General features: G+C 46.1%; 2 protein-coding genes across 3 annotated transcripts in view; one reads left to right on the top strand and one right to left on the bottom strand.

The window, feature by feature from the left end:
- Positions 1 to 9,183, bottom strand: part of LRP10 (LDL receptor related protein 10) — a 568,013-nt gene extending 558,830 nt beyond the window's left edge. Inside the window, exons 1-2 of one of the 2 annotated variants that reach the window (XM_069633858.1) lie at positions 8,848 to 9,183; positions 999 to 1,860 (exon numbers count right to left, since the gene is read on the bottom strand). The gene's annotated coding sequence lies outside the window, so the exon portion shown is untranslated. The remainder of the gene's footprint in view (positions 1 to 998; positions 1,861 to 8,847) is intronic. The other variant, XM_069633857.1, reaches the window with a different exon arrangement.
- A 206-nt stretch (positions 9,184 to 9,389) lies between these two features.
- The window catches only part of MRPL52 (mitochondrial ribosomal protein L52), a 59,758-nt gene continuing 50,019 nt past the window's right edge, over positions 9,390 to 19,128 (top strand). The window contains exon 1 of the mRNA XM_069633859.1: positions 9,390 to 9,560. Coding sequence (XP_069489960.1) covers positions 9,524 to 9,560 — 37 coding nt within the window. The 5' untranslated portion in view covers positions 9,390 to 9,523. The remainder of the gene's footprint in view (positions 9,561 to 19,128) is intronic.

The following is a 19,128-nucleotide window of genomic DNA, read 5'->3' on the forward strand; positions in this document are numbered from 1 at the left end:
ATCTTGAGCCGTTTGCAGAACTTGGGTAGGTCTGGCTCACGGCGAAGGGGGAGGCTGTTCCAGAGGAGGGAGCCAGCCGAAGAGAGAGAGATCTGCCACCAGCTCTCTGCTTAGAGAAGCGTTTGACCAGCATAGGGTTGGAGCCGGAGGATCAAAGGCATCTAGAAGGAGAGTATTTAGTGAGAGCGAGCTGCAGATAGCGGGGCCCCAGATAGCCTTGTGGATGACACAGGTAGCCAGTGGAAAGATTTTAGGGCTGGCAAGATATGGTCCCTGGGCTTGAGGCCAAGGATAAGTTGTGCAGCCCTATTCTGGATTCGTTGAAGGGGGCGGAGAGAGGAAGAAGGAAGATTAAGGAAGAGGCTGTTGCAGTAGGCCAGCCTGGAAAGAAACAGAGCTCGGGAGACATTTGAGCTTCTGGGGAATGTGAGGAAAGGGAGAATGCCTTTGAGGAGGTGAAGTTGAAAGTGGGCCTTCCTGGCAAGGTCCAGGATATGAGGAGCGTAAGAAAGAGACGAGTCAAAGGTGATCCCTAGGTTTTTAGCTTCAGAGGAAGGAGGAAAACCCATAGAGGGGGGACAGAGCGCAGAGGGGAGGATGGGAACAGGAGTCCCAATAGGTAGTATCTCGGTCTTGCTGCATTGAGACAGAGATCGTTGGAGATACACCAAGACTGGACAGCGGACGGGAGGTGGGAAGAGAGGAGGAGGGAAGTTTGAAGATGAGTTGGGGGTCATATGCGTAGCAGGAAGCTTCGGCCAGAGTGCCATGGGGGGCAGCATCATGGGAGCCCAGGAGTCAGGCAGCATGAGCTGAGAGGACGAGGAGTGTTCAGAGGGCCAGGCATCAAGGAAGAAGAGGAAGAATGCTAGGCCGCTACTTGCTATATCTCCAAGGAGCACTTAATGGTGATGTAGTTTTCTAAAGATTTATGACATTTTATAAGTGTCTGCAAGCAGCCACTGGTAGCCAGGTTGCAGGGAAGGGCAAGCCCATACCTTGTGCGCCACACAAGCCTTCAACAAAGGATGTCACCACTCGCCACTTCTTCCTCAGCAGCACTACCCGGTACTGGTCCCTGTCTTAGTTCCCTTGTGAAGGCACCCTTTAATTTGACGACAGAGGCTCTGCAGTTTTTAGTCCAGTTTACTGTGCACCCTGTGGATTGGCATGCTGATGTAGGGAAGCATTGAGGAGCATCAGTTCCACATTGCAGAACAGCTGCTTTCACAGAACGGGTCTGCAATTGTAAGTAAGTTCTAAGCCTTATAAGAAGTCCCAGTAAACATCACCACACTATACAAAATAGTGTGGACCCCTCCTCATTCAAGCCACTTTACCAGGTTGGCAGGGGCTGTATTGCTTCATATGTTCGCCGCAGAGCACACCAGATCTAAGTTGGCCCGCTTAAGGATGCTGTTCCAGGTAACAGAGCCCTTCCCCTGCCCTGGTTGGCGGATCTCCTACCATGTGCCGCGGCCCCCCAACAGTGTATCTCGGTGGAGGCTTGGGTGTCCGTCACCACTGATGTGCTGCTCCCTTGTGCCTCGGTACCATGCGTGCTCCCTGGCTGGCAACCTGAGCCCACAGCAAGATGTATTTCTCGCTGGTCGTGACACCTGGCTTCTCTCTATGTGGTCCGAAGTGCGAACCTGCCTCCAAGTCTCCCGGCACAGCTCACGGCCGCCCAGTCAAGGCAAACAGATGGCGGCCATCTTGGCGCTGTACGCATGCTTCTTCCTCCCGGTAGTTGTCAGGGGTGGACAGGGAACCGGGTCGGTCTGTCACACGGCAAAGCAATTTTCAGGCTCCCGGGATATTCCGATCCACAATGTGCTCTCCAAATTCCAGATGTAGGACCTACAAAAGAGATAGTTTCAGGATGTTTGCATGCGGCAGCAGGAGCCACAAAGTTAGATCTGCACCCGAATGCCGCATCAGTAGTAGCTTCCATAATCCAATATTGTATGGTGTATGATAACGTTTTGGGAATGCATTGTCAATATCTACTAATCCGATTTGTTTTAAATGCTTAAGGAAAAGCATTGTGAACGCCTTGAAGGTACAGGAAAGATGGATGCTCATGAAGGCAACAGAAGAGGTTTACAAGAAAGCCTATGGATATTTAGAATATATCGCTGAGAACATTTAAAAAAAGTGTGAATGACTACCATTTGAACCTCCCTTTTAGGGTCAAAGGAAAGGAAGTCTAAGGGAAGGCACGAATAAACTACAGTGATCAATACTGCCGGGAGCTGGAGACAGTTTAGCTCCTGCTTGTAACTTAGAAAAGACTCGTTAGCTTGATATCAACGGATAACAGGGGCTATTTTTGATGCCCCAGGCTATCTGGTGCCATACAAACGTACCCATGTGACATTAACTGCGTGTGTTTGGAAATGCGTAAAAGGAGCACTGGGACAGACCTAGAAGGCATCTGAAGCATAATGGGTCATATATGATAGATACAAAGTTATAGTTTGCATCGAAGGTGGCAGTTATACTTGCAACATGTTATGTTCCAGCTCATGGTCCTTCAGGCATAGCTCCTGCTTACTGGGTGATGCCAGATTATCTAGGATTTGCCTTTAGCGCTTGGTCACATTTGTATTTCAATCCCTGAAGTAACCTAGAGACAACCCTGGATTACGTTATGCCACACCGAATTCTACTATTCAGCATTGAAAGGCCCCATAAACTGTAGTGCCTCCACCCATTTCAAGCCTTTCAAATTGGTCTTTTAGTGAGGGGCACACATTTAAATTACAGGCTACTAGCCATCCATAAAAAGGTCACTTCTGACCTCAATTCTATATGTACACAGCACACCGTTTCTTTCTCACAACAGTCAAATATCACTAGCCAATGGCTAGTGGCAAGTGCATATTTTGCACCCTGTAAGAGTGATATCAGATTGGTGCCTCCAAGTCAACCAATTACGTTACAAAAACATCATCCGAGGTCACAGACTTAAGTGATCAACATCTGTGGCTACCTCCAAGCAGTAACCCAACATTTTACCAATGTGCACTCTTAGTTTGTGAACAAGAGCGGTTAGGTGGACTGTAAACATTAATGAGTAACCAGTCCTCGTAAATGCCTCGTTCACGCCAAATTAATCGCGCCACCAACATGTTACTGGTCGTTTTAATCTCCTCCACCATTACCAATAGCTTAGTTTTAACAGCCGTTAAGACATCCCGCATGACACCCTCTGAGCTTCTTTTAAGTGTACAATGAAAGCTATGGCTGTAAGGATTCTCAGACACCCAAGTTTCTTAGAGCAAAATAACGTCATGAACCCTTAAAAAAAATCTAAAATTACCCAATGGAATAAAAAAGGTGTACCCATCCAAGAAAGCAACTTTAGCCTATCATTTAACATCAAAAGCTAGATTTCTAGCTAGATGGCAAAATGGACTGTAACCAAGAACAATCAGTCCCACAATCTTAATGTGGAAGAGCAGTGTTGTTAAATTTAACTAGGCGTTTTCAGGTGTCAGATTAAAATAATACACTTTAATAATTATGAGGGTAATCCTTACATTTTGGCAGGATAGGCTTTGCTCAGGCTAGTCAACTCTGAGGGAGATTTACAACCACATGACACAAAACTGATTTTAGTTATAGACATTAAATCGTAAATCTTAATCTGTATGAATTCATTTCATAATGGCCGGATGTGTGATATGTAGGTTTACTTTAGTTACATCATAGGAATAAACAAATTCCACCCGATTTATGTTAAAAGTTGTTATCACTCTTAACTATGAAACTTCACAAAATAAATCTAAGATTTGCTGGCGATTTAGAGGGACGATACCGTAGGTGAAAATACTCTGCAAGTAAAATATAAGAGGATCACCTACAGACCAACAGTTCGCAAGTATTAAGTCATACTGTAAAAGAGCTTAATTTGTCATGTTAAAACAGATAATTAAACTGTATTGACTCAATAATCTGAAAATAAATCTTAGTTGATGATACCTGGTCTTGGCTGTGCTCAGGGAGTCGAATCAGCAAACCCCAACTCTTCTGCAGAATTATCAAGTATAGCTAATGGAGTAGGCGATCGATAAAGGTTGGTCAATACTAGCATTTGCCTGCTCGTGAGCAACAGCTTTTTTCAAAGTTTATTGACGAGGAATGGATGGAAGGAATGGATGGAAATGATCGAACAGATGGACCCATGTGGAATGAATGGAATGTATGTAGATGGAAGGAATATGTACATGGAATGAATAGACAGACGAGTTTATGGAATGGATCGGATGGGCGGAACGATGGAATGGATCGGATGCATGGAATGAAGAATGGAAGAAACGGACGGATGCATTGATGGAACAGACGGATGGAATGAATGGATGAAGAAATGGACGGATGGAATGGATAGAATTACCCTACCCTCTAGTTCCTGTGTGTGCTAACGTGCACATGCCTCTGTGTACCCTGCTTTCTTGTTCCCCATGCAGTTGCTGTATATCCCTATGTCCCCCTCCTATCCATGTAAACTGCTGTAAGCCCAGCCCCCATCACTGTGTGTCCGTGTGTCGCTGTGCTGCCTGCCATCCAGTTCCTGTGATATCGCTATGTACCCCAATGCATTACCCAACCCTCTTGTCATCATGTGTGCCGACATCACCCGTATATCACTGTGTACCCTGCTTTCTTAATCCATGTGCTGTGCTATATATCCGTATGCCCCCCTTCTGTCGCATTAAGCCCAGCACCCTGTCACTGTGTGTCCGCGTGTCAATTTGTTCCCTGCTATCCTGTTCACGCACCTGGTCTTGGGCGCCTTAAAGATGAACCATCATATCACATCGCATCACTACGCCTACTCTGTACTATACACCATCACACAACTAGAACACAGCTATACCCACGTTAAATTCGGCCTAGCTGTTCACATACGAACACTACCCCATGAACACCTCATCACCCTAACAAAATGCAGCTATCCCATGTCCTTCCAGCCTAGTTGCTCACATAAGTATCCTTCAGGCCCAACGCAGCCAAACCCAGTCTGGATGTCTACCCACCAGACAGCACACATCCAACTGATATCCTCAACACCACACCCAACGCTAGGATGCAACTACGATCCAGCAATTACATCACCTGCACACATAACTGGTGCACACACGCACCCTATGACACCATCTCTCTCCACGGAGCGGAACTGCAGTTCCTAAGGGCATTCAACCTAGCAGCGCTTTGAGATCATACGAATGATATATAGAGCGCTGTATAAAATCAAGACTGCTTGTTGTGTTTTTCTTTGTAACATTCCTTTTTTATGTAACAAGTCAAAGCCCACGTAAACCATAGTAACTAATACAATGTTTTGCATATCTGGGAGAATTACTGCCACACTTTTCTGGTTTGTGGAGCAAACAAAATTGTTAGAAATGTTCTGTTTATTCTTGTACTACCTTTAATGTTTTTTGTGGTTTCCGTTTTGAATCCTCGCTACTAAAGGCCTTCCTTTCACCCATACCAGTAGCAGCCACTGAAAACTCAGAGCTGTAGGCTTCTGGGTCCACTCCCTTAGTAGTAGCACCAACAAGTTAATCTACCAGCAGATTACATGGTAACAGAGGTGTGAGTAGATGCTGAGCTTGTGCTATCAATAGTGAATCGACCAGCCTGTTCAAAACTTGCTCTCCTATTGACTTTTTCAAATCATTGCCGAAAGATGTTAAATTGTTCAAAATATTGGTGAGTGATTGTAAAGTTTTGCTAGTGATGTTGAAGTGTGGGAGTGATGCAATGATTGAACTGTCTGGCACAATTGTTGAAATAATATCATCTATGCCCACAGACGGGGCTGATATGTCACAATAAGACACTGTGTTGAAGTCTGGATTGGTTACGGCCAGGGATTTAGCTAATTTACTGCAGAGGCTGCATCTATTTTATGCCATCTAGTAGACCTTGCCTATTGAAAAGAAATAAGGAAGGACTTAACCAATTCATCACAGAGCCCATTCATCAAACTCACGGTGCGAGAACAGCCTGCAGCTCACTTAGTTGGTGCGTCGCACAGATCAATTTGGTAAAGTTGACACTCATGTTCTCCTCACCTGGTGCATGCCACTCGTGAAAATGGAAAAAAAATCATCAACCCCTGAAGTAACCACGACCAGACTGCAGGACACTTAGTCCGCGCTTTAAAAAAAGAAAATTTGAATCCTTTGTACAATATTTTAAAGTTTTGTCTAATAAAAAATAAAAGTGGTTTAGAAAGTGAATTTAATGGGGATTGATGATCTACTAAAAATATACCCCAGGTTGTACTCTCGTGTGTAAGAAAAGCTTTGGGTCTGTCTTGAAGCATGCAGATGAAATCCCAGTGTTTGACAAGACCCTTATGCAGAGTTTCGGTATATATTCCTAAACCAGAAGTAAGGTCTAACCCTTACTATCCATGCACGCGCCACTAAACCTTTTGGCGATCAGGCAATCAGTGCTGGTTGTCGCATACAAGCTTAACCTGACATTTTGGTGTGCAAAATCAGAGGAAACCCAGACATCACACGCCCAAGTGCACAAAGATAACCCTCACGCACGCTTTGTGATCTCATGGTTGGTTCTCATGACAGGAATTACCCTATGTTGTAAATTGTAGCATTGCAAAACACACATACATACACACCCGCACACCAACCAAGTTAATTTGCCATGTTGGCAATTTGTTACTGGATTTAAACAAACCAAAGCTGCCATTTTAGGGCTTTACCAGAGATCAACAAAGGCTCCATGTGTGGTGAAATGGCGACAGATGGTGCGGCCACGACAAAGGTACCACTGACATTAACAAGAGCCTGGGCACACTGCAGTGTTTGAGTAAGGTTACTCGGGTAGTGAAATCAAGGGCCACTATCATTGTGCCCCCTACTTAGAGAAAGGGGCATAACATCCCCAGCGAGACATGTATAGGGACTCACTGGCAAAATGTTCAAGAATATCACAAAAAAAGTTGACAGTTCAAGGTAATCACAGGCGTAGGCAGACAGGGATGTTTCTACCCAATATTATACTTCACACAAGCTTTTCACAGTAAAAGGTAGTCATTTCTATCGGCTTTGGCAATACTCATTGCCAATACTTTCCTCTCTTGCACCCCTTCAACCCATCCGTTAAGCCATCCTTGCTTTTCTGCGAATCTCACTGTTACAATTTAAGCTTTTCCTTGCTCACTGTTTCTGCCCTTTATCTCTCCCATTGCCATCCTCAATAACTCTTTCTCCCTTCACCTCTTGGTCACTGAAACCTTCAGCATCTCCCTTGCTCGCTCTTTCTCATAGAACTTCCCCAAATATTGTGCCATCTCCTACAGCCAATTCCTCTCCTTAAGCTTATTATGGTCCTCTTCAGCCACTCAATTTCCTTGCGCCTCTACCTCCCTCGAGCGCTGCCTACTCTAGACTCTGCCATGCCGTCTCCAATGCTATCTGACTCCAGCAGCTTTTTCACTCTTGCTTTTTCCTCCAACCCCTCCTGCAATCGCACCTTCTTAATAACAAACCCATCCACCATTATGTCAGTTTCTGCCTCAATCTCCGTCTGGCATCTCGCTCTGTAGGTCGCCATCAGCTACATCTCCTTTTGCCTTGCTTGCTCCTACTTGTCATAGACTCCTAACTCACCTTTTATGCTAGCCCAAGCCTTCCTCTCTTACAATCAATACTCCAGGCTCTCCATAAACTCTTTTCTAGTTTCACCCTTACTCTCTGCCTGTACTGCAGCCTTTCATAAGGTCTTTCATTTATTTCAGGGGCTTGCCTCTCCTTCACTTTCCACTTTCTCCACCAGAGTGTTTCGTGTCCTCTCTCTTCAGCCTGTTTCTCCTGTAGCATTTTCTGCACTCCTTCTCTGCAGGTCTATCTATACTACTTCCTCCCTTGTACTCTTTTTCAGACTAACTACGGTTTCTTAATGTTCTGCCTCCTCCTCCATAACAGAGTCATGTGCTCTCGTTTAACCTTTCCATCACTTTCTCCCCTATTTGACCCTTAACACTTGTCTGACTCTTTCTCCCCTAGTCTGTCTCTCTTCTGCTCCTCCATTTTCTGCATCCATATGGTCTTCTCTTCCATCCACCAACTCCATCTTCAATGTATCGCTGTCTATCTCTTTAGCCTCTAAGCCCCGATCTCTTTCTCTTGCACAGCCTCATCCCTCCAGTCTCCATGTTTACATTAGGCTCTACCAACGCCCCATCATCTTCTGTAATATCCCCTACTCTTCTGGGCGTTTTAGCGAACCCTCCCTCTCCAACAGGTTCTCCTTGATATCTCCCTGCATCTTCCTCATTGCCTTCAAAGCCTCCCAACGCCTCATTTGTCGTCCAAAATGTACCTCACTAGTTTCTTCACTGGCCTCTTCCTAAGTCTCTTTGCCAATCTCTCAGCTGTTTCCCTTGGCCTCTAAGCATTTCCTCCTTATGTTAGTCTTTCCACCGCCTGTGCCATCTAGCCACTCCCTCATCTCTCCCTCACCTTTTCCAAAGTATTGCCGAGTTTCTACCTGTCGCCTTCTACTACTTTCTCCACTGTCTGGTCATCGAGCTTCCACCACCCAGTCTCCGCAATCCGCTGTAATCCCCTTTCCCCAACTCGTTTTTCCTTAGGTTCTACCGCATTCTCCTCCTGTTATTCCTCTTTTCCTTTCTAGTCCCGGCACCAAACCCGCTCTCGTCAACACCAAAGGTCTACTTTACTCCATTTCCCTGAGCCGCTCGCCTCTGGATACCTCTCCTCTACTGTCTGCTCCAATGTATTCACTGTCTTTCCAGGCTCCGGCCTCAACCCCGTCTCTATTTGCTTCTTGGCCAGTACTCACCTCTTAATGTCTGACAGGTTGGGGCATGTGTGGCCCCCTCTCTCCGCTCAGACCTCAGTGTCCAATTCCATCGTTATCTCTGCGGAGTGAGTTGTATGGTATCTTGGTTCAGATGACCTCCTTCAACCCCTAGGAGGTCGCATCAGCCGCTGTATATTAAGTCTGGAGGATGCTATCTCCGAACACAATCCAATGGGAAAATCACCTATATCAACTGCTCATCCATTTTACTTGCCCACCCTCTATCAAATACCCTTTACTGTTCTTCTATCACACTTCATCTACTGCTTGTTATGTTTCCCACTAAGACCCGGAAGTTTCCATCTTCCTGGTCACGTGAGCGGATACTATTGGCTATTTCATCATTACGCCGTGCGCAGATGAAAGCACGTCTCACTTCCTGCTAGGAAACATTAACCCCTTCGTTTATTCACTAATATAATATGCATACTTACAGCCGCTGTGCCCGTTTTCCCTTTCTAAGATGTTGTGAATTGCATAGAAGGGTGCATGCAACGTGAAGTGACGTTTTCATATAACTTAGTGCAATTTAACACCACAGACCTAACTCTGTGCTTAATGAATACGTTTCAAAGAACCTAAAGTGGGAGCCACGTCATGGGGAGTTTTGCTAGGTCCATTCCTCGAAGGTAGAGCAAGTACGTCCCGTTCTGAGATGGCGGCTGCTGTTTTTGGCAGGCTAGTGGAGAATGGTAGGTGAAGGTGGTGTAGCGGGGGTCATCGGAAATGAGTTAAGCTCATTTCACTTAACTGAGATCTGCTGGTAGTCTAATCTGTTCCAAGATAGTGTTTCCTTTTTGGTGGGGCTTTAGACACTTCTTTATGGAGTTTCAGGTCCTTAAGTACAGAATGTCATAGCCTCATTGAATACTTTTTAAGCATGGTCAGAGTCAGACCATGGTCTAATTAAGTGCTCCCTTTGATGAAATATACCGTGGTCCTAGCAGATGTGTCTTCTTTTGGGGGCACTTTCTGCTAAACGGAGAATCCTGTCTTCACAAGAGGCAGCTCCATGATGTCTGTTTCACCTCATAGAGGTTACAATAGAACTAGCCGATGCACGGGCGTAATTTTAGGGGGGGGGGGCAGGGGTGTTTGCCCCCTCCCAACTTTCATGGCACACCATTTTGTCCCCATTGATTTGGCAGGGGAACCTTTTCTTCCGATGCCATGCCCCCCCAACATTTTCAGCAAAGTTACTCCACTGAGCCGATGCATCCCACTCCATAGAAGACAGTGACATAGTTACACAGCTATAATGTATTAACATAAAAGTTCGCGTTCTCTTGTACACCTGTCCGTGTTAATCACTTGCATCTTTTCCTCGTGAAAAAGTTTTCGGTTCTCTGTGCAAGGGGGCGTGCCCCCCACGCAGTGCTGCTGGGGTGTTCTTCAGAGGGACGTATGTGCAGAAAACAGGAAGCATCGCCTTGGTTCCTGCACGGATCTGAAGAGCCGTTGCAGGACCCACCAAGAGGAGAGGATTCTGGACCTGGGCTAATGTTAAAAAAATGACGTGTCTGCATGAATGGAAGTGTATATTGTGTGGTGGCCTGAGTGAATGTGCGTAAAAAAATGCACCACCAGACGCCCATATCAGGCCCACTCACTGCAGTGAGGATCTGATTTGAAGGTCTGGAGGGTGTTGCATGTCTGCAGCGGTTATCGGTATCTCTGCGAGCCCCCTCCCACCCACAGACACAGTCGGACACTGGTGAGTTCGGTGACCGGGAACGCCCATTTTATAGTGCACGTGGCGGAGTACAACGTCACTCCGCCGTGTGCTGAAACCCTTAAAGGGGCAGCACCACACTCCCCCTTTTTCATAAGGACAACTGTAATGTCCTTTCATCATTTCATCACGGGACCCTACGCGAGCTCCCGTGATGGAAGGGTGAATAGAACATAAAGACGTATGTTTGGAATGCGAGTTTCAAACGCGTCTCATTGTCAGTTGCTTTCCACGGTCGGTGGGGCCAATTCACTTTCACTTAGCTATTAATGTAAATAAATAGCTTGCCTATAAATCACGTCTCCCTGCGTGTAATTAAACACTTCAAGTGGCGACGAGGATCTTCAGGCCCCACCGCCCCTTTGTGTGCCCCAGGCTTTCATCTTACCTGAATCTGTTACCATCTTCTACGCTCGGTTTGCCAGCCGTGATTTATGTGCGTGAGCAGGCCCTGCAGCTGTCATAAAAGCTGTGGCCACTCCGCTCCGCTTACGATCAACTCGACTTCCAGCGACGGCTAGTCAAAGTCAATTAAGTGAGTAGTTGTTCTTAATCCTGATTGTGTTTACTTTTAATGTATGCCGTCCGGACACGCCTCTTGGCCTGTGCTGTTAAGCTTACCGTATTTCACAGAATAGAGGTGTTTATTTTTTTGTCAGTTACAAGTTTTCCATCTACTGTAATTCTCAGTATAAAGGCGCAATCACATGGAAAGAGAAGGTACATTGAACTGATAAGCGTTTAAATTTGCAGGAAGTCATATTGTTGGCTGATAATTAACCATTTCAAGCCATCCACCCATATTCTCTACACTGTGCGCAAGTACATTGAAAAAAAAGAAACAGAGAATTAAAGTGATACATTATTGTACTGCAGCAACTCCCTGCATTCGAATTTAAAAGAGACATTAAGGAGACCGTAATTCACATATTTGGTCAACCCTTTCCAATTTTGTGGCACATATATTTTGTGGTCAGCATGTCTTTCAATAGTGTACCACCGCCAATGTTTTTTCTTTCGGATGTTGGTGAACCAGCTATTCCATGGAAAAGATGGATTAAATCATTTGAACATTACGCTGGCGTTGTATGTGGTCAGAATTGCAGCGTGGAGAGGAGGAAGTCTCTTTTAATGCATTGTTTAGGCCCGGCGGGGCAGGAAAAATTTGAAGATCTACCAGATCTACTTTCTGATGAAGATAATGACTTAAATGAATATGAGCGGTCAGTGAAGAAGATGGGAAAACATTATGAAAAGAAACTGAGCACTATTTTGGAACGTTATAAATTTGGGAAAAGAACTCAAGGAGAGGGTGAGAGCATAGAACAGTACATCACTAGTTTGAGAAAGCTAGCCAAGATATGCAATTTCAATACTCAGTTGGACGAGAGGTTGAGAGATCAATTCATGCTGGAGTGTAGGAGTAGCAAAGTAAGAGAAAGATTATGGGCTGAGGACGACCCCAACTTGGACACTGTCTTACGTGTGGCCAAGGAAGTGGAGCACACTGAGAAATGTGTTAAAGAATTAGAAAGCAGGATGCAAAATACTGATATTAAACATGAAATTTCAAAAGAGAAGCATAATACACTTACTACAAGTAAAGAGAATGAACCCATTGCCCAAATTTCAGGAAATTCCAATAGGAGATACAAATCAGAAAGAAACGGGAGATTACCGTGGAATGATGATAAAAGGAAAAAACCAAGCTCCAGAATTTATAACAGTGATGTGAGAAAGAAAAGTCCGCACAGGCGTGGAGACGACCCTAGAAGGAAGAACACAGGGAGATGTTTTAGATGTGATAGCATGGATCATTGGGCGGATAACCCGGAATGTCCTGCTTTGAAAATTATATGTGGGAAATGCAAAGGCAAGGGGCATTACGCACGATGTTGCAGAAGGCAAAACACTTCCACTAACTGGATAGGAAGCGATGAAAATAGTGATGAAGATGAAGAAGAATGTGTGTTTGTCGTGACAGACGAAGAAAATGAACAAGAAATAGAAAGCCCCAAGGCCGTAGTTTGTGTTGATGGAACCAACATGCACATGATGATTGATTCAGGTGCAAAATATACCTTGATACCACAAATTTTCTGGGACAGGAAGAAACATGAATACCTGCATGAACCAGACATAAATCCCAGAGCATATGGCGAAGTTAAAATAGATGTCATTGGATGGTTTTGGGGAGCACTCAAATTCAAGGAGAGGAAAGCAAATGGGAAAATATACATAACAAAGAAGGGGAGAACGCCTTTGTTAAGTTGGACCCACCAATGCAAACTCAAAGTGAAGTTGGATGCTGCGTCGGATGAGTCTGTATATTCAGTTGAAAACAACGCTGGAAGACTTCAAGGAAACAAAGAAGTCGCCAAGGAAGCTGATATGGTGAAAGAAATTTTCAGGAAAGACATCGGATGTCTGCGTGGGTTTGTTCATGAGATCAAAATGAAGCCAGGACATGTTCCTGTTGCGCAGAAGTTACGCAACATCCCGCTTTCAATGAGAGAAGAAGTAAGAAAGGAGATTAAATTATTGGAAGATCAGAAAATCATCGAGAGAATAGATGCCAGTGAATGGGTTTCACCGTTAGTTGTATTAAGAAAAAAATCCGGAAAATTGAGAATATGTGTAGACATGAGAGAATTAAATAAGTGCGTGATCCCGGACAGACATCCACTCCCCAATATTCAAGAGATTGTATCCACTATTGGACCCTCGAAGTATTTTTCCACTCTGGATCTAACATCAGCATACCATCAGGTTAAACTTCATAGGGATTCTAAGAAAATGACAGCCTTTATCACGCCTGATGGGCTGTATCAATACAGAAGATTGCCATTTGGGTTGGTGTCAGCTGCTTCAGTATTTCAGAGAATCATGCACAAACTATTTGAAGGTGACGAAGGGATTATTTGTTTTCAAGATGACATACTGGTACACGCCGTCAACCAGAAGGTGCATAATGAAAGATTACAACATGTCTACAAGAAGTTATATGAAGCAGGTATGACCCTTAGTAGAGATAAATGTAATATAAATCGTAGCGAAATCGAATATTTAGGACATACCATATCTGCTAGCGGCATAAAACCAAGGAAACAACTTGCTGATGCCATAATGAACATGCCAAGACCAGAGTCAAAGGAGGGCGTGCGTACGTTCATTGGAATGGCAGAGTACTATTCTAAGTTTATAAAGGATTTTGCCATACATACTGTTCCGCTACGTGAACTTCTAAAGAAGAAGTCATTTGAATGGAACAGAGAGTGCGAAGAAGAATTTGAAAATATCAAATCAGAATTAAACAGAGCACCATCATTGAAGAATTTCAAGAGTGGGAGGAAGACTATAATAACAACAGATGCAAGCAACCTAGGGTTAGGAGCTGTTGTCACACAAGAAGTTGAAGGAAAAGAAGTTCTTATCGCGTTTGCATCTAGATTGTTAAAGGGTGCAGAAAGGTTGTATGCTGCAATAGAAAAGGAAATACTGGCCATCAAGTGGGCAACAGAAAAGTTCAGGAATTTCATCTGGGGAGTGGAGGTGGAGATTCGCACTGACCACAAACCATTGATACATGTCATTATGAATAAAGGTTTGGACAATGTATCTAACAGAATTAAAAGATGGGTTGTACTTCTGCAAGAGTACAACTGTACAGTACGATATGTACCGGGAGTGAAGAATCGTGCCGCTGATTGTCTATCGCGACTTACCAACAATTCTGAAGTAGACAATGAAAGTGAAAACAATCCTGAAGTTGTTTTGAACGTTGAAGCGCTTTCCATATCCAAAACTGAGTGGGAAGAAGCGGAGAGACAAGATGATAGCATAAAACAGTTGAAACAAATTATACGAAGCAATGGAAGTTTAAAGAAAGTTATGTTTGAAGGGTCCGGTCTCATCGAATACTGGAGAGTTGCAGATGAACTCAACGTAGCGAGTGACAGAATTATGAGAGGAGATCGAATAATTCCACCTACATGTCTAAGACAAAGAATCATCGATCTGGGCCACGAAGGCCATCAAGGAATTGTGAAGACTAAACAGAAAATACGCGATGATTTCTGGTGGCCAGGATGTGACCTGCAAATCGAGAGAACCATCAGAGAATGTATCCTTTGTAATCAGAGTGACAGGGCGTGTGTGAGTGCGAATTACCCTATGGTGATAACGAATATTCCAGGGAAAGTATGGGATGAAGTAGGCATGGACATACTAGGGCCTATTCATTGTGATGGTAAACAACAATTTTGCTTGGTGGTCATTGACCTTCTGACCAGATGGGTAGAAGTTTTAATCAAACCTCATATGAGTGCTAAAATAGTGATAGATTTTTTGTCAGAGATATGCACTAGAGAGGGTTTCCCAAGAAGCATATTAACTGATAATGGTGTCCAATTCAGGTCAAAAGAGATGGAAATGTTCTGTACCAGTAATTCCATTGTGCACAAAACGAGTGCAATATACCACCCACAAACCAATGGGGTGGTTGAGAGATTCAATAAGGTGCTCAAGGATGCTATTCGGTGGGCTTGGTCAAATGGGCTCAACTGGGAAGAAGCGGTGAAAAGGAAAATAATTGCTTACCGTTTTACTCCCCATAGTACTACTGGTCTATCACCTTTTGAGTTAAGTAGAGGGCGCAGAGCAAACACCAAATTGACACCATCTTGGTTGGAGAGGGAGACCATAGTAAGAAAAGATTTTGGAGAGGCAGTAGAGAGTATTAGGAAAATCCAGCTGAGGAACAAGGCAGCTCACGATAGTCTAATGAGCAAAAGGAAAAGAAACAAGGTTCCCAGAGTGGGGGGTCTGGTGAGAATTAAACTACCCCTGTACTAAGAGATGGACCCTGCAAATGGTCCAAACCAGTGAGTGTGATTGAGGTTTTTAGACATGCGGTGAGAGTGCAAGATGGTAGAGTCTGGAATATGGAGAGAGTATGTGTGATGGAGTCAAGTAAGGATGTAAATACTGGTGAAATGGAACACAAGGAGCAACTCAGTAGGGGTGACAATGAAAGAATGAAAAGGAATGTTCAGCATGTGAGATCTAGGTTGAATAGAAATGTAATGTCAAAAATTTCCTTGCCAACATCTAAACCAGATCCTCTGCATATGTCAAGAACAGGGAGAGTGATCCGCAAACCAAACCGCATGAAGGATTTTGTCTGATATTACTGAGGATACAGAAGAAGCCTACTAGACTGTATTCCATGAACGGCAAGAGACTAAGGAAGGGAGATGTAGAAGAAGCCTACTAGACTGTGTTCCATAAACAACAATAGACTAAGGAAGGGAGATGTGTAATGTCCTTTCATCATTTCATCACGGGACCCTTCGCGAGCTCCCGTGATGGAAGGGTGAATAGAACATAAAGACCTATGTTTGGAATGCGAGTTTCAAATGCGTCTCATTGTCAGTTGCTTTCCACGGTCGGTGGGGCCAATTCACTTTCACTTAGCTATTAATGTAAATAAATAGCTTGCCTATAAATCACGTCTCCCTGCGTGTAATTAAACACTTCAACAACCACGAACAAATGAACACTACTTTACTCAAATCACATAACACACTGCAAACCAAAACTCACAAACCCCTTTAATAGCAACCACCCCGGACCCCTGCACCTACTGTCGGACCCCTGGATGTTGCTCCTGTCGGACCCCTGGATGTTGCTCCGAGTTCAGGACTCCAGCACATAGTGAGGTGAGCAGGTTTCCCTCACCCTGTCTTCAGGGCTTACCTCCTTCCAACCTCTCGGATAAGGACTCCCTCGCTGGTACTCTCTCGAGCCAGAGAGCTTGGAGGTGAAGCCACACCCCTGCCCTCACCTGGAACTTCCATCATATACCGGCTTTGGACCGCCTCCGCCCTAGGCTCCCCCAGGCTCTTGAAGGAGCTGGCGTTGCAAGTGATAGACGCAGTTCCATCAGAGGCCGTCACCATCAACCCCTTCACAGCCACCACATCCATCGGCCCCGGCTCATATTTCAACGACAACTTCCCGTGAGGGTGCCGGTTCCTTACCAGCACCTCATCACTGAGAACGATCTGCTGAGGCCTGAGTCCCCTCCGAAGGTTCTCCTGTTCCGTTCTTTGCCTCCTGTCCCTTTCCACCTGTTGATCATCAATCACAGCCATCTCCCACTCCCCCATCTTGGGTAACCGTCCTCTTGGGCACCGTGTGAACAGAGCTTCTGTAGGCGCCAGCCCCTTGGGTGTGTGCGGGGTAGCCCGATATTCACTCAGAAACTGATACAGGGCCCTTTTCAAACACTGGCCTTGTCCCTGTGCGATGCGGGACACCTTACTGAGGGTCCTCATCATTCGCTCCGCCTCGCCATTTGCCCTGGGCCACAATAGAGGGACCTTCCTGTGGTGGATTCCACCGTCCTCCATAAGCTTGGCGAATCCCTCACCTTGGAAGGGTGCTCCGTTGTCCGAGCACAGGACCTTGGGCAACCCATGAGTGGCAAAGATTTTCTCGACTGCCACCACCACGTTCTCAAATGCCACAGACTCAATTAACTCCGCCTCCGGATACCTGGACCACTCGTCCACAACGACCAAGTAATGCTTGCCCTGGGTTGTGGAGCCAAAGTCTGCATGGACCACCTCCCACGGTCTTGTGGCATGTGGCATTGTCTCTATGGCAGGCTCCCTTTGGGCTGGTGACGCCGCCTGGCACCACACACATGCCGCGACAAACTCTTCCACCTGCCTCTCCAACTCTGGAAACCAGACCACCTGGCGCAGCCGGGCCTTTATTTTGGCCGCGCCCTGGTGTCCCTGATGTGCCAGCTCGATCACCTGCTGTATTTTCACCCGCAGGACCACAATCCGGTTGCCCCTGAGTAGAAGGACAGCCTCCGAGAACGTTAGCTCATATCTCACCTTCCATAGCTGTTCCAGGGTGACCTTGGCCTCCTGCATCCGCAGGGCAAGAGTGTCCAGCACCGCCTTCCATGACCCTTGTTGAATTGCCGACTTCAGGATGAGGAAGCATTCATCTTGTGCAGCCGCCTGTTCCAGGTCACTCAGTGGCACAGAGTTGGGAGTCGCTGCCTCCACCACCAGTTGAACGTGCGCATCCGCCTCCTCCGCACAGCGGTCAAGCGGTCCTTCCGGCGCCCCTCTTGGATGGTAAGAGAGATAATCCGCTGCATTGTTGCTCCCAGGCCGGTACACAAATGAGACCCCATACTCCAATAGCGCCAACATCCACCGCTCGATCCTCGTTGGTGGCTTTGAGGATGAGCCTGCCAGGATGGGCAGCAGGGGCTTATGGTCAGTGACCACCGTCACTGGTCTCCCCAGGACGTACAGCCTGAAGTGTCGACAGCCCCATAGGACTGCCAAGGCTTCCTGCTCAATCTAGGAGTATCGCTGTTCGGTTTCCGAGAGGGCCTTACTGGCGTACTCCACCGGACAGGCACCCAGATAGGCGTACACTTGGGTTAGCACCGTCCCCAGGCCGAACGGGCTGGCGACCACCACAATCTCGGACTGTAGGGCGGGTCAAAGAAAGCCATGGTGTCTTCAGCTGTCAAGGCACTCTTAATGTCTTCAAATGCAGCCTGCTCCAGCGGCCCCCACTGCCAGGTGACATCCTTCTTAGTGAGGGTTTGCAAGGGCTCCGACCACGAGGCCAAGTTCTTATTGAATTGGCCTCAGTAGGTGACCATGCCGAGAAAACTCTGCACTTCCGATACATTCTCTGGCGGTCGGGCTTCCATTATGTCTTTTACCCTTCTGGGGTCAGATGACACACCCCCTTCCTTAAACACGAACCCAAAGAACTCGATGGTGGTTTTGAGGAACTCACACTTGTCGCGGTGTAGGGTTAAACCAAGCGACTGGAGCTGCTCGAACGTCTTGGTCAGCTTGTTCAGGTGCTCTGCCTCCGACTTGGCAAAGACTAAAATGTCATCACCTATGTTGAGGATGCCATCCAGGTCAGTGAGGGCCCCACCGATGATGATATGAAACACCTCAGCTGCGGAGGACACCCCAAAGCTCAGTCTCTTGTAGCGGTACAACCCACGATGGGTGGTGAATGTGGTGATGTACACGAGTCGGGGTGCAGCACCACTTGGCGGTACCCAGTCCTTAGGTCCAATTTCGAAAAGAAACGGGCACCCTGCAGCTCTGTGATGATATCATCGATGGTGGGCGTCAAGTGTCGCTCCCTCTTGATGGCTTTGTTGGGGAGCCGCATGTCAACGCATATCCTGACTGAGTCCGGCTGCTTCGGCTTTCTGGCAATGACTATTGGGGACACCCACTGTGTCGGGCCCTCCGCCTTCTCAATGATGTCAAGGCTAACCAGATTGTCGAGCTCTGGGTCGACCAAGTCCCGCAGGTGGAATGGCACGCATCAATGTTTCAGAGCAATTGGTTGAATCGACTAATCAATGTGCCATTTGCCCAATCCCCTCAAACAGGCATGAGTACTTGTCCAACAACATCTGAATGTCTTCCACATACACTGAGTATGCAATGCTAACGATCCCC

Source organism: Ambystoma mexicanum, chromosome 13, assembly GCF_040938575.1.
Source record: "Ambystoma mexicanum isolate Mex_15411 chromosome 13, UKY_AmexF1_1, whole genome shotgun sequence".
NCBI classification, from domain to species: Eukaryota; Metazoa; Chordata; class Amphibia; order Caudata; family Ambystomatidae; genus Ambystoma; species Ambystoma mexicanum.